Below are 16,137 nucleotides of genomic sequence, written 5' to 3' on the forward strand. Positions count from 1 at the left end.
TAAAACCAAGATAGGTCCCAGACAGGCTGCAGATCAGAGCCACAGGGTGTGTGGTGTGGAAACAGCAGGAAGGGAATTTAAACATCCTGCTTAGATGCTGTCAGCCCCACCAACTCACAGAGAGGGGAGAGCAGAAGCCTCTGTCAGATATTTCAGTTTTACTTAAGAACAAGACATTCAAATATTTTTGGTAGAGCAGTCTGTAAATACTTGAAGTTCCTCAATTACCTCATCTCATCATTTTACACTGTGTTTATAAATCACAATACACTTTGCACCACATGTATAAATTCAATTATAATTGCTCAAAATGTGAAACTACGCATCCAAATGAGACAAAATGTGGGAAGCCCTTTAAGTTCCTTGGAAGGCTAGCAACTGAACTCAGACAGGGAAGTCACTAACCACAATTCCCAGAGCCCACTTTTTATAATTTATGCTTGAATATACATATTATCAACAGGGTTCAAGTAAAAACATAGATGATCAAAAGATGACAGTGGGATAATTTAAGCAGTCCTTTCTAATAAGGGAATCTGCACCACAACCTCAGTTATGGAAAAAACAGAGAAAGGAGAAATGGAGAGGGGAGAGACTGGAGAGAGATGGGGAGGGAAAGGAGTCATGAAATGTAGTCCAATTCCATGCATGTAAGATTTTGTCAGGATGAATCCAACGACTATGTAACTATAAACCTCTAACAAAGAAATAAATAAACAGAGAGAAGCACCCCAACAGTCACTGTGAGAGCACAGCTTTCTCCTGAGGCACTTGAGAAGCAGGGAGGAAATGTGCCCACACAGCCAGTCCTGAAGTAAGGGCCACCAAGTGCAAGAGCTCATGTGACATGGTGATTCATCTCAAGACCATAACTCTACATCACAAAGACAAGCAGGAAAAACCTGATCTCTCAATATGTTCAAAACTGACACCTTTTACACACCACCGGTGAATAAAACTCTGTTATAAAAATTACTGTGGATGTGCCTTCCACAAGGATAAGTGGAGACTAGAAAGAACTTAAAGAAGACAGCATTAGAACAGGAATAGCAGATGGAGTCCTGAAAAAGGAGGAAGAGAATTCCTATGAAGGGGAGCAGAACAATATCAATGACTCACAATAGAAAGAAAGCACAAAGTCAAACTCAGTGCCTTGTAAAGAATACTACATTACACAGCCCCCTTCTGAGACTTCCCACTGCCCAGTGTGAAGGCACCACAGTGTCAGGTGTAGAGTGTGAGAAAGAGCAATTGAGAAACTGAAGAGGTGTGTGAGAAGATGTTGTGATTGCCTGTGCCTGTGACTTGGAGGTATGAGAGACATCAGAAACCCCTAGAAGATCAACTCAACATAGATTCCAGAACTGCACGAAGCACAGTGCAGTGCTCCCCAGAATGACATTGAATACTGGGGAAAATGGCTTCCTAAGGATTCCCAAGGAAGGCACCAACAGTGAAGGATGACAAACAGCAAGACAGAAATGTCTGGAATCACTTCCTGAGGGCAGGAAAGTTTACCTGTTGATCACACTGTGAGGACAGCATAGCCTTTCTAGCAGAAAGAAACGTAGTTGGAACATTGATGACAATATTGGGATTTTTATGTACTTGGGCTTTTATAGCAGGCATATGTGCATGAATTCCTCTCAAATCAACATTTTTGTCTTGTAGAGGGATTTTGTAATTCCAGGAGCTTCAACTTGAACTGCTGGTACTCATTCTCCTGCTGACTTGCATTCCTTCCATGACTAAGCCAGAAAGCCATTCATTCCTGAGTTGATCAGTGTTATCTTGATGAACTTTCTCTGGCTGGCACCTCTGCATGAAGGGCTCTCTGATTCTTGGGGAGAGATCCTTGCATTTCTTTGGGAAGGATATAAAACAGAGAGGAGTTTATGGCATTAAGATCTGTGTGTCATTAATTGTGATTTCCACTCCACTTCCAATGGCATCTTTACATAGACACAGACAGTATTTAAATATTGTTATGCTCATCTCTCCCAAACATTTGAGGTTACGAAGACTGCAGTACCTGGCAGTGTGATTTCCTTCTATTGGTGCTTGGAAGATCCTTTCTTCATCCTTGACCTTCCAGAGTTTGATTATTACAGTCTAATTTTGGCAGAAACTGACTGCTTACTTGTGACCTTTCCATGTCTGTAGATGAGCATCTTTCTCCAGGTTTGGAACGTTTTCTGTTATTGTTATTTTGAATAATCCTTCTGCCTCTTTGTCATACTCGAGTCCACCTTTGACATCAATGGCAGGGGGTTTGGTCTTTTCATGGTAACTCATAGACCCACTATGTTTTCTTCATGTTCATTATTTTTGCTTTTTTGCCTCTATTTCCATATTTTCAGCTAGACTGTTTTTTCAGCTAGACTGATGTTTTCAGCTAGACTGTCCATATAGACAGCTAGACTGTTTCAGTTAGACTGAGGCAATTCTTCAAGGCTAATGATCCTTTATTCTGCATCATGTAGTCTGCTGGTGGTACTTTCTATTCTCTTTTTGCCTACATTTATTTTATTTTTGAGCTCCAACATTTTTTCACAATAGCCAACATATGGAACCAATGAAGATGTCCATCAGTGGATGGGTGGATGGATAAAGAAAATGTGCTGTGTATATACAATGAAATATTGTACAGCAAATTAAATAAACCTTATAATCTTCAGCATCATGCAGGAACAAGAGCATACTCTGTTACATGAAATAAAGCAGACACAGGATGACAAATGTCCATTTTCTCTCTTATTTGCAATAGCTAAACCCCTTGTTCAAAATGTAAGAAAGAGATCACTGCAGATTGGGAACAGCAATGGGAATGGACAGGGGACGCTGTAGATGGGACATCAAAACACAGAGAGGTAGAAACAGTAGGTTCCACTATTCTATATCACAGCAGGGTTGAACTGGCTCCCTGACTGCTATAATGGGCAGCCAGCCAATGGTCCCCACCAAGAAGCAGTGGTGGAGCCCGGGAACTGCTGAACCTCAGACCAGGCTGGCTGGAGAACACTGTCACCCTGCAATGGAGGCATGGGGCCTGGGGCAGATGCACTGCAAGTACCTACTTCACACAGGCCAGTGACCTCAACTTCCCAATTTCTACTAGAAGAAGGGTGGACATGAATGAAAGCACAGACTCAAGGGTTGGAAAACAGTGTTAGTTTTCCAGACCCTAATTAGCATAAGTTTGAACCAACAGCAGTAGTGCTTTTCCAAATCCTGATTAGCACAAGTTCAGACCATTAGCATTGACTCAAGTGCCATATAAACCCCTAGACTAGCTCAGACACAAACTTGTTATGTTCCCTCTTGCTTGTGGAGCTCTCTGTTTCTATGCACATGTGAACAAATTCTTTTCTTCCTCATTCATCTTTGTGTATTTTATTCATCCAATTCAAGAGACAAGAATCCAGAAAGAAAAATTGGTGGTGAGCTGTTGGGTGTGCAGCTACACTGGAGAGCACTGCCCACCATAAGAGCTCCAACACTTTTCCCAGTTGCAGAGGCCTACAGCCTGCAAACCCTCAACACCCACTGGAAGAAGAGAAAATAAAACCCAGATTCAGGGCGAATGCCCTCCTTGGTACACTAAACATGATTTGTGAAGTATTAAAAGAGAGGTGTTCGCAGTCTCCAAACATAAAAAATGTTGAGAAAATGAATGATACAATTACCCTGATTTGATCAACACATGCTGAATACATGTCTTGAAATATCACACTGCTCCACATTAAAGACGTATAATTATTAAATCTTACCCAAAAAAATCCCACAAATCATCCTTGTTCATAGTAAGAGTTATTTTTCATTTGCTTGTCCTTATTTAAGTGATCGTGCAAAATATAAAGTGGAAAATGTGGGGATGTACAGTGCTTGGGCATGAGGATCTATTAGTGTACATTATATAGCTGTGGATCTTATTTTTTAAAAAATAAGGAAGCACAAGCTATGAAAAATGAAATTGAGACTCTCCACATTATAAACATCTACACCAAACAATGGGGTGAGGAGAGGTTGACCAGGAAGAGCACAGAGGATTTGGGGGCAGTGTTTGTACTTCTGGTGATACCCTACAGGGTATGCATGGAATTTCTTATGTCAAAAGGCATGGAATGGCTGGGAGTGGTGGTGCACACCTGTGATCCAAGCTATGGAAGAGCCTGTGTTCGGAGGGTTGCAAGCTCAAGGCCAGCCTCAGTAATTGAGACCCTGTCTCAAAGTAAAATTTTGCAAAATGGTTGCTGATACAACTCAGAGAAACAATGGTCCTGGGTTAAATCCCCAGTAACACACACACACACACACACACACACACACACACAGAATCACAGAATGAACAACACCAAGAAGAAGCCCAGATGTATATGGTGGGATTGGATAAAACATTGTGTCAGTATATGTTCATGAATGGTAAGAAGGGTTCTACTACAATGGGTGATACTGAGAGAGGGGTGCTGTGCACCTGGTGAACAGGGGGTGAATGCAAGCCTACATTTCACACATGCTATGAACCTAAAACAGGTCCCACCAATAAATTTTACTAAAAGAATAACTAAACTAAATCCTAAATTATAACTCTCATGTGCACTGCCTTGGAAATATATCCTTAATCCTTTTTTCTATGCTGTCCAATATGAAACGGTATACATTAATAAGGAACCTCAGCAAAAGCAAAGCACTAAGCAACTCAGTGAGATCCTGTCTACAAAACAGGTCTAGGGATGTGGTTCAGTGGTCGAGAGCCCTTGAGTGCAATCTCTGGCACCCCATCACCCAAAAAAAGAACCCATTTGTGGTGTTTCATGATGGTGGTCTCTGGAGAATGTGTCTTCGAGGTGAAGAGATGTGTAAAGATCCTGCTCTAGGGTCTCCACCAGTGGTGTGTTCTGGCATCTGCAGGCAGCACACACCATGTAAAGAACTTCTGAGGGCTGTGTGGGATGAGTCAAAGTCACCCTTCCAGGCCTGCTTTGCTTCTTCCCTGAGTCAGGATCCAGTCAGTGGCACCAATCACCAAGCAGTTCATCAGTGTTTCCAGAAGTTTCTGGATATTCCCAGACACACAGAATCATTTCTTCTACAAAAAAGGATCGCAGTTGTCTGTCCAGAAATGAGAGCAAGTTATCAGAGGCCATGCCAGAACTCAGGAATGAGCTGTGGCCAAGAGACACTTTGGAGCAAAAGCCCTTGACAGAGCAGGACACCTGGCAGCAGGTGCTTCAGGAATCAGTTGGTGCACACAGAGCCCAGAAGGCCCTAAACCCATAAGCCAACCTGGAGCAGGTGACTGCCAATGTCCCTGCCCTTCAGAAACATCTTGGAGAGGGCTTGGCCTGGAGGTGACCCCTGCAGACACTTTTGCCGAACATCCCTTGGTGCGGACCTGGCATCTTAGAACTGTTTGCCCAAGAATCAAGTGGTATTTGCCTTATTTACACCTAAAATTCTGTCATGCCACACCATCTTTCTGAGCTGTGAATTACTTGAGTACTTTATGAAATGCCTATGCCTTGGCAAACCAAGTGAGTTCTCTCATCTGTAGTCAACGTTAGACCATTAGTGTGATCACACAGATTCTCTCTTGGTTTATTGACTTTTTACTTTTTTTTTTTCATTTTGTACAACTTTACCTCTTTGTTTCCAGTTGTTAGGGTGTTATGTTCTGACAGGTGTGGAAATCACATTAGTCTGAGAACCAGGAGAGGAATTTGGTTGTAGGCTTTTTATAACAATTACCCATCCATTAGAGTGTAGAAAACCAGGGACTTCTGTTATAAGACTTGGAACGGCCTCCCCAAGGGGAATCTAATGCTCCCAGAGCATGACAGAGTGCAAATCTGTGTAACTGGGTCAGGAAGCGGCTCATATGTGCTGAGGTAGTGTACAGGGTGCTGCCTTCCCTTGAGGTTAGTTTATATTTGGACTGGTGCTTATTGGTTTCTGAGGGGAGATGCTTCAGGATCATGTTGTTCTAAATGCCCTGCAGTAATGAGCCAGGGTGAGTGACCAAGCAGACCCTGTCTAGCTAGTGTGACAGCCAGGACATCAGAGGTGAAATCTTACTCCAGCTTCTTCATTTAAGTCTTGTTATCTTTGCTTGTGCTTTTGTTTTACTTTTTGGAGAAGCAACCATTTATATTAGGGAAGATCCTGCTCATGGATTTCCATCCTGCGACCAGGTCCTCAGGGCAGATGTGACCTGCAGAGTGAACCTCAGCTACTTCACCTCCACAGGGAGCAGGTGGCACCTCCATTGGGCAAGGTGTTTTACCATCTTGTTGGAGGGGTTTCCCTTCCTCTGCTCTACATGTCCCAGGATAAATTACACTTCACCCAGCCAAACACCCCCATCTTCTGAGTAGCCAGAAGGTCTAAACCTCAGTGTCTTTGCGCACCTTGTCCTCTCTGTCTTGAAGATGGCTCCCACAAGGGTGGACACCCACTCCTCTTCCGAGTCTGCCCTTGATGCTACCTGGTCCCTAAATCCAGGAAATACCCTTCCCACTTCCTCCCAGGGCACATGATTTTTCATTTGTCCCACTGCCCTTGTATGGTTCTCCCTCCTGGGTTACAGAACAGTGCCTGATTCTGTGCCCTTAGTGCATTGTGTGCCCTGGGAATTAGGCATTATTCCCCTTCATTATAAAGAGCACATCTTTTATATGATACTCTGTACACACTTTGTGAAATTTACTACTCATTTCTTTTGTGTGACCTGCGGATGATGACTGGCTGTGGATCTATGACCTGGGATGACCAGCCTGAGGTAGTGTATCCCCTTAGCTAGAATGTACAGAGTAAAGCTTCTGAAACTTATTTTTATTCATATTAGGAGGGTTTAACCCAGTCATGTCATACTAGTTAGAAGCTCTTATTGGCAGCTGTGGATTTCTTGATTTAAAACCTAAATAAACTAATTAAATTTGGGTCAATCTTTCAATGATAAAGTTTCTTTTAGTGAAAGATTAAAACATTTCTACATAACGTTTAGTGAACATATTTTGGATTAGTGTATACATTATTATCATTTCTTTACATTCATTAGTAGTTATAAGTCAAATAAACACCAATTTTTTCAATATGGAAGAGATGTATTAAAATATTTTAGTAGCCTACAGAGTGGGAGTAAATCTTTGCCACATGCACTTCAGATAGAGCACTAACCTCCAGAATTTATAAAGAACTCAGAAAACTTTACAGCAAGAATACAAATAACCCAATCAATAAATGGATTAAGGAATTGGGCAGACACTTCACAGATCTCCAAGTAATCAACAAATATATGAAAAAATGTTCAACATCTCCAGCAATTAGAGAAATGCAAATCAAAACTACTACCCTAAGATTTCATCTCACCCCAATTAGAATGGCGATTATCAAGAATACAAGTAACAAAAGGTGTTGATTAGGATGTGGGGGAAAAGGTACACTCATACATTGCTGGTGGGGTTGCAAATTGGTGCAGCCACTCTGGAAAACAGTATGGAGATTCCTTACAAAACTTGGAATGGAACCACCACTTGACCCAGCTATCCCACTCCTTGGCCTGTACCCAAAGGACTTAAAATCAGCATACTATAGTGAAATAATCACATCAATGTTTATAGCAGCTCAATTCAAAATAGCTAGATTGTGGAGCCAAAGTCACATCAATGTTTATAGCAGCTCAATTCAAAATAGCTAGATTGTAGAACCAATGGTAAATGCCCTTCAATAGATTCATGGGTAAAGAAACTGTGGTACATATACACAATGGAATATTATTCAACCATAAAAAAGAATAAAATTATGGCATTTGCAGGTAAATGGCTGGAGCTGGAGAATATCATGCTAAGTGAAATAAGCCAGTCCCAAAAAACCAAAGGCAGAATGATTTCTCTGACAAGTAGATGATGATACATAATGGGAGGGAGTAGGTAAGGGAGGAACGGAAGAAGGATGGATTGTGTAGAGGGAAATCAGGGGTGATGAGGGGGCAGGGGGAAGAAAAGATAATGGAATGAGACAAATATCATTACCCTATGTATACATGTATGATTACAAAAACGGTGTGACTCTACTTCGTGTACCAACAGAGAAATGTAAGTTGTACCCTATTTGTGTACAATAAATCAAAAAATAATTTTAAAAAGGTAAAAGAAAAACATTTTAGTTATTACCTCAAACCATGGGATTTATTATGAATATTAACATTTAAATTTTTTCCTGGACCATGAACAGCCTACGAAGTCCCTTCGTTTATGATGTCGAATGCTCTCAGAACCCTGGCGTACATACAAGCTCTGAAGTGGTGCCTGAAAAATCTAAGGTGGGCAAGGGGCATTTGTGGATTACACAGAAGCAGTTTCTTAGGCCAGCACACTTCAACAGAAGTGTGATGCAAACCCCAATGTAAATTTTACATTTTCTCCTGGCTTTTTAATAAAAAGATCATAAGCAGGCATATGGAATAGTTTGAAGAGTATAAATGTATTGATTTCATTCAAATTACCATTAAACATGTAATCAAAGTGAAATTATCAACATAATCTCTGTATATTAGTTCAAACTCTGCCTTCTGTCTCTGAGTGCATTTCACACTGTGGAATATCTGAACTCACACTAGTGCCATTTGAAGTGTCAAGGGTAGCATCGCCTTTCTTTTCCCCTATAAATCACTAGGGAACCTGCCCTGTTGCAGACTAAATTGATCAGACATCAAATGTCCTTGGGGAACCAGTCAATTTCATTGAAAAAGATGAGGTAAATTTGGAAACAATTCTATTACTTTTCATCAGCAAAAATGGGCAGATGGTTGGGTAGCAGCATGATAAAGCTCCACTGAGGCCCTCTGACCTTGGAATTTTATGGTGGGCATGAAAGGAATAAAACATCACACAGTTGTTTGAGAAATAAAAGAACACAAAGCAGCCTACAAGCAGGAGGATGGTGCGGGTGGCTTTGTGTTCAGGAGATGACTGGGAGGAGACGTGGGGGCTGTGGATGTACTGGGCTCTTCTGCGGTGTCTGTAGAGGAGACTCACCATGTACAGGCTGGTGCAGACCATGAGGAACACAAAAACCAGATCGCGAAACAGTACAACACTAAAGAATGAAAATGAATTATGTTTTCCAAAATGCCTGGTTTGACAATATGCATGAGCAAACCCAGGACCAACCAGAGTGAAATTTCTGATGGCTGTGACAGATTGAATAACATGGATATAGATGAGCATGTTGAGGACCCAGAAGAAAAAAAAGGAAGGACAAGTCCACAAATAGAGCTTAAATTTAAGCCCTGCCCACTTAGAGTTACTGGGACTGACAGTGATGGCTTGAAACACACTCAGGAGAGAGGTGGTGCAGATGGAAACACCCCGGGTCACTCTGTATAAGAACAAAACTGTCTGACAACCAACTTCGTTCAAAAAGCGCCTTACTCCCAAGGTTGATGCAATATCTGGTGTCAACGTGAACATGATGGTTAAGACGTTGGCCAACAACAGGTGCATAACTATGGAATCCATGTGCTTCTTCAGATTGGGTTTAACTAAGAAGGTGTACGCATACAACATGAAGAGCAAGGAGTTCCCCAGGACACCAATGCACAGCTGAGAGATGAGGAAAATTCCAAAGATTGTGTCACTTGGAAACATTTTATTATTTTTTTTTTCCAGTGTTAAGAATGGAATCTGGGTTTTTGCGCATGCTGGGCAGGGGCAGTAACATTCAGCTACACACGCAGGCCAGAAATATTATCTTAATGATGGTTTAGAAGTTGTAATAAAGTAAACTAGATCTGCAATGAAAATGAATAATTATATTATTTATAAGATGTAGCTTCTGCAAGAATACTGACACTGCAGGAGAAAAGGGTAGTGCAAGGTCCACATTTCTTGCATTTGAGGGACTGAGTAGACACTTCCTGGGCCTGGATTCCAGAGATCCTGGGGAAAAAACAGATCAAAGAAAGTAGGGGGAGAGAGAAGGTGGAACTAAAACCACCTCACTGCATTCTAGGATAATGAGCAGGGGACATGAAACCTATGTGAAAAACAAATGTTCAGGTTATAAAACACGTTTTCTTCTGAGCCACAGGCTGTGTTTCATCTTTAACCTAAATTTCTTTAGTTTCTTCTGAGGAGCATGATCCTTCTAACAGACTGCCCTGTGTTCTTGAAACTGTCCTGGAGTACTCATGGCACACACCCTTCCTTTACATCAATGACTGCCAAACACACATCCAAGACAGTATTTTCCACCTCGGGACTTTTCACCTCCCTCCATATCCTTGGGTCAAACAGCAAGGATCTGAGACATCTGTGGTTCTCACAACTTGTGCAGAGCTAATGACATGCAGAGGCCAAGATGGCTGCTCAATGGCCCACAGTGCTCAGGAAACACCAGATCAGGGAATGTGGGAGGAACACAGCCACTCTTACCATGGTTGATAAACCCACACTAACAAAGGTCCCTGCATCCTGAGGACTGCCACACAAATAAAATACAACCTTTGGGTGAAAGTTTCTGAATGTTTTCTTATAGAAACAGAATGAGGAGATTAACCAATATTATTGCCGCATAAATGATATGACATTTTTTCAGGTTAATATTGAAATTGAAGTTGTTAATATCTCAACTGAACTTCTTGGATTTTGGACTTTATTATACTATTTTATTTGTGTGGGGACACTTTCTTTGTCTGACCCAGTTGTTCCTTCACCTGACCCATAGTCTTTCATTCCCTCCTGAACCTCTGGTCAATTCCACATGCCTCCACATTGAGCGAGTCCACGAGAACACTCTCAGGTCATCCAGGCTGCACTTTCACCACAATCCTGTTTTGGCATGATCTATACTGCAATGATCCCACCCTTGTTATCCTGTTAAGGGAGCAGCCCTTGAATTTTTTATTGAGCACCCACATTGTTGGAGTCTGTTCCTCCACAGGCTCATTTGTGCCTTCCACCAACTATGCAATTTGGTTTGAAATTGCAACACTTGACATCTTTGAGCATGAAGACCAGACACTCATTTTTGAAAATGGGTCTTGGCTTTAATATGTGATATGACAGTTTCAGGTGAAAACTCAAATATTTTGGTCATTTGTAATTTTCCACTTTCACTAAGGTGCAGCCTACCCCCTCCTCACATTTAGCCAGAGATCTTTCCTCAGCCATTTTCTCTCCTTTCCAGGACACCCGCCCTTAGCAATCCTAAGTCCTTCATAACTTGATCATCCAGATCTGTTCCCAGTATTCCCTTCAGTATCAGTAGAAGACAGACTCCCTCCTGCCATGGCTAGGAGGCTCTCATCTGGACATAACACTCCAAGTCTGCACAGCCTGGATGGATGAGGGGGGTCAGTCTCACTGCAGGTGAGCAGAGGAAAGGGGACCACTGCAGTGAGGAGAGCATCCTGGGGCCTGAGGAAGTTCACACACACCCCTCTTGACCTCCCAGGAGGGAAAATCAACAGGGAAATAGATGAACATCAGCCTAAAACCATGATAGGACCCAGACAAGCTGCAGATCGGAGCCACAGGCTGTGTAGCATGGTAAGAGCAGGAAGGGAATTTAAACACCCAGCTGCAGTCTATCTCACCAGCCCACAAAGAAGGGAGAGCACAAACCTCTGTCAGATATTTCACTTTCGCTAAGAGCATTAAATTAAAATATTCCTGGTAGGACAATTTGTAAATAGTTGAAGTTATGAGTTGAAGTTATGAAGTTTACCACTTCACACTGTGTTTATAAATCCCAGTGCACTCTGCACCACATGTATAAATGTAATTATAATTGCTCAAAATGCAGAACTATGCAGTCAATTGAGACAAAATGTGGGAAGCCTTTTCAGTCCCTTGGAAGGCTAGCAACTGAACTCAGACAGAGAAGTCACTAACCACAATTCCCAGAAGCACTGTTTTAAACTTCTGTGCTCAAATACACATATTATCAATTCATGTGAAGTAAAAACAGATAATTAATAAATCAGAGAGGAAGATTTTGGCCAGTCTTTTCTAATCAAGGGAACCTGCACAAGAATGTCAGGATATAACAAATCCACCAGGTCGAATCACACTCGCCACCTAACTGCTATAAACAGCACCACACCCACAGTCACTGTGAGAGCCCAGCTTTCTCCTGAGGCACTTGAGAAGCAGGGAGGAAATGTGCCCACACAGCCAGTCCTGAAGTGAGGGCCACCAAGTGCAGGAGCTCATGTGACACAGCCATTCATCTCAAGTCCGTAACTCCATGTCACAAAAGACAAACAGGAAAAACCTGATCTCTCAGTATGTGCAAAACACAGGCACCTTTTACTTACCACCTGGTGAGTAAAACTCCATTATGAAGAGCTCTGTGGAAGTGCCTTCTGGAGTAAATGTGCAGAGTACGTAAGAACCATGTAGAAATGATGGTGCCAGACCACAAAGAGCAGAATGAGTCCTATAATGAAGAAGAGAATTACTATGAAGGAAAGCAGAATAATGTCAACAACCCGCAATAGAAAGGAAAAACAGAGTCAAACTCAGTTCCTTGTAAAGGATGCTATATTTAATACTGCTCTCGTAAGACTGTACCACTGCCCAATACGAGGGCACAACAGTGTCAGGTGCACAATGTTAGTGAGAGGTCAGGCGTGCACTCCTGTAATCCCATGACCTGAGGCAAGAGGATGGCAAGTTCAAGGCCAGACTCCACAAGTTAGCAAGATACAGTCTCAAAATAAAATATAAAAAGGCCTGGGGATGAAGCTCAGTGGTAGATTCAATCCCCAGTAACAACAATCAGAGACAGAAAGAGACAAAAATAAAAGAAAAAAGACCAATTAAGAAAGTGCAAATATTTGTAAAGATGAGATTGTGACTAATTATGCCAAAAACTCTGGAATTTTGAGGGACATGGAAAATTCCTAGAAGACTCAACTTACCATCAATTTCAAAACTGCAGGAAGTCACAGTGCAGGGCTCTCCAGGATGAAATTGAATAATGGGAAAACTTGCACCAAATGAACATAAGAAATTCCAAAGAAAGCTTCAACAGTGAAGGATGCCAAACACAGCAGACGTAAACTATGTACGAACACTTCCTAAGGACAAGAAAGTGTAATCCATTAATCACATTGTGAGGGTGGCATGACCTCATGGCCAAAGGAAATAGTTGGTATCATGATGATAAGAGGGGGGAATTCCACGTCCAGATGAACAGAAAGCTGCACAAAATCATTGCTGAAAGGAGTCCCACACTGTGTAAAAAAGATTCTAAGTGAATCACCCAAAAATGAAGGTTGGTTTAACATTGTAAACATCAGCTGTGTGATCACCCACAGTAGTAGATTCAAGGAAAAAAGCTCATCATCAACCTCAATGGATACATAGTCATGGATTAAATGCCACATAGATATGTTAAAATTTTTTGATGTATCTATAGAAAAGATTTATATTACTATGATAAAAGTATCAGCTATGTCAAAATATCATATTTGGGGTTAAACATGGAAAGCTTCCCCTCAGATCAGTGTAGAGAAAAATGGAGTCTTGTTTAAGAGTGCTTTCAAAAAGTGAAATCAGGGCAAGGAGTAAACAACTTGCATGAGAAACTTAGTGATCTGGCAGTGCCCCCATTCAAGGACAGATAAGCTCTCTGTCCAAGAACATTAAAAAAAAAAAAAACTTAAAGACATCTGGTTTCTGCTCTCAAGGCCTGGCTCCTGGCCAGATCCAGGTCTGGGGACCAAACTTACTGATGGCACTGAGCCCAGTGGCTCCAGACAATAACTTTATATGTTTACTCCAGTGTATTTAAGAGAGATGAGAAGAACTCAAAGGTGACAAGACTGCTTTCTTTGGTTATGTATGCTGCAAAATGCCCGTAAAGTCTCTCCAGTGCTGAGTTGGTATGCTACCTGGGATGGTTTTCCTTTTGTATATACTTTATATGTCTTAATAAATACTATCTTTTCCTATATGGCTTGTGGTGGTACATTCAGTGGATCAGCCCATATAAATTATAAGTCTGTGCACAGCAATGAGAAATACATTCCCAGACAATCAGATATAAGTAAAGACATCTTCTCTCCCTGCTTCTGCTCCTCATGACTGTAGGGGGCTTTATTGTCAATTCAGAAGGTACAGTTGATAATCACTGGAAAGAAGGCAACATTATCCTTCTTCATACCCAGACTAAATTTCATGGAGGAAAATTACAGAATCATTGGTTAAATTCTTTGAATTCTATGAGAGATTTTTCTAGGTAATTGGGAACAAAGTCAGTATAAAAAAATCTTTTGGATTGTTAATCACAAGACTATTATTAAAATACCATTTAAGAATGAAACCATTTAGATAGCATTAAGTGACATGAAAACCTGAAAGGTTCCAATTGGAAAAATGATGACATAAATTAATCTAAATGACTAGCATTTTAATAAAATTGTTGTCCATTCATCTTTAAAAAGGTAATATATGTGTGTAAATATAGATATAGAAGTCTGTTGTGGACACACATTAAGACTGAGAGCAGAGTTGAAAAGGGAGGCATAAAATAAAATTGCATGAAAATTATTTGAAATATAAATCAATATCAAGTGAGTCATTGAAAATGAAAATGAGAGCATTAGAAAAATCACAGATTACAGGAGACCTAAGATCATTGTGGAACTGAATGGAAATGTCACATATATGTTAACAGAAAACTCAAGATCTGCATATCAAGAATGTGTGGCAGAGTTTAAACAAAACACAATTGATTATACAGTGAAGGATATGCAGACCTACAAGATACTAACATACACAAAAGTGAAAGAATGAAAATATCAGAGGCATATATAAAGAAAAGAGAATTACAGTTAGAAACTAAGAGAGGAACACATGGGTACAACAGAAATATCAAAAAGAAAAATCTGAAAATGACTGAAGTCTCTGTGCAGAAGCTCACAAGAGGTAAAGGGAATACAGACAAGGGCTTCCCACCTCGCTCTCTTCCTTGGCTGAGGGCTGCAGGGTCCATTCTCCAGGCAGTTGGCCTCCCCAACACAGTGATGTGTCTTGGAAAGGCTGCCTCTGGCTAGTAGAGTCTATATTTCAGGGACAGAATGACAGGACCTCTTCTCCCAAGGGACATCAATCACCTTGTCACCTGCTGCCTCAGTGACCTTGTTTACCAGCAATCATTCTGATGCACCTGGAGGAGCAACAGATCCTCTCCCACGTGCACAGAGACTCTCTGGGTATAACTATCAGGTTTATTAATGGGAGTGCTGAGTCTTCCCTGGAGTTGTCTTCCCTGGCTGAACTGCTTCAGAAAGTAAACTTGAGGATGGAGAAAGTCACTAGAAGTTTGCATGAAGCTGATGGAAATGACCGCAGTCCTCAATGCAAGCTGACCCTGAGCAGGACCCCAGAGGGCACGATGGCTGCTCCACGGGAGGCCACTGTGACTCCTGCAGGCACCACATGTTTTACCTCCCTCCACGCTCCATGCAGCACAGGCCTGGCGCAGGGCAGAGGGTGAACTGCCACCTACAGCACAGGGAGAAGGGAAAGAAAAGATGAAGTACTAGGGATTGAAATGGACTAAATTATACTCCATGCACATATGATTACATTATAGTGAACCCCACTATTATGTATAGCTATAATGCACAAATAAAAATATTTTAAGAAAAATAGTGAATTCCCATGAATCCTCCATTTGTTTTCCAAGCAGCACCTTGTGTGAAAAGTGCTACTAAGTTTGGATTGTTACAACCTTGGACATGATCAAGACACACAGACTCAGATATGATGATACAGGAACTGATTTTCAAGGGTTCCTGAACGGGAAAGGGTTTTAGAAGAACTCCATGGAGTCAGCTTCCTCATCATGCACTGCCTGAGATACAGCAGAAACAAACTCAAGTGAAAATATACAACAACTGAATAAACAAAACACTATCAAAAAACAGAAATAGAGGTTGTGGCATAATAAGTTCGATGATATTTTAAAGTGTCCTGTATGATATTCAACTGATGCAAAGAAAGATATTATTAATAAATGTGTTATAGATGGAATGTTTGTGTCCCCAAAATGCCAATGTTTACCCCGTCCCTGTTTTTGATTTTCTTTGCTGTGAAGAACATTTTAGGGTGATGTAATCCTACT

At 41.3% G+C, this 16,137-nt stretch overlaps 1 protein-coding gene and 1 long non-coding RNA gene across 5 annotated transcripts in view; one reads left to right on the forward strand and one right to left on the reverse strand.

Annotated features, from left to right (window-relative positions):
• The window catches only part of LOC306648945, a 440,075-nt gene that overhangs the window by 246,021 nt on the left and 177,917 nt on the right, over positions 1 to 16,137 (forward strand). The gene's annotated exons all lie outside the window — the stretch shown is intronic.
• The window catches only part of LOC306648937 (vomeronasal type-1 receptor 4-like), an 85,809-nt gene that overhangs the window by 18,232 nt on the left and 51,440 nt on the right, over positions 1 to 16,137 (reverse strand). For 2 of the 4 annotated variants that reach the window (XM_079119437.1, XM_079119438.1), the window contains exons 4-6: positions 14,967 to 15,515; positions 12,926 to 13,084; positions 7,882 to 9,938 (exon numbers count right to left, since the gene is read on the reverse strand). The exons of 1 other annotated variant lie outside the window; for it this stretch is intronic. In XM_079119437.1, the coding sequence (XP_078975563.1) occupies positions 8,703 to 9,647 (945 nt within the window). In that variant the 5' untranslated portion in view covers positions 9,648 to 9,938; positions 12,926 to 13,084; positions 14,967 to 15,515 and the 3' untranslated portion in view covers positions 7,882 to 8,702. Of the gene's footprint in view, positions 1 to 7,881; positions 9,939 to 12,925; positions 13,085 to 14,966; positions 15,516 to 16,137 lie in introns of those variants that run through there. One more of the 4 variants, XM_079119439.1, reaches the window with a different exon arrangement.

This window comes from Sciurus vulgaris (genome assembly GCF_902686455.1).
Source record: "Sciurus vulgaris genome assembly, chromosome: 17".
Lineage (NCBI taxonomy): Eukaryota > Metazoa > Chordata > Mammalia > Rodentia > Sciuridae > Sciurus > Sciurus vulgaris.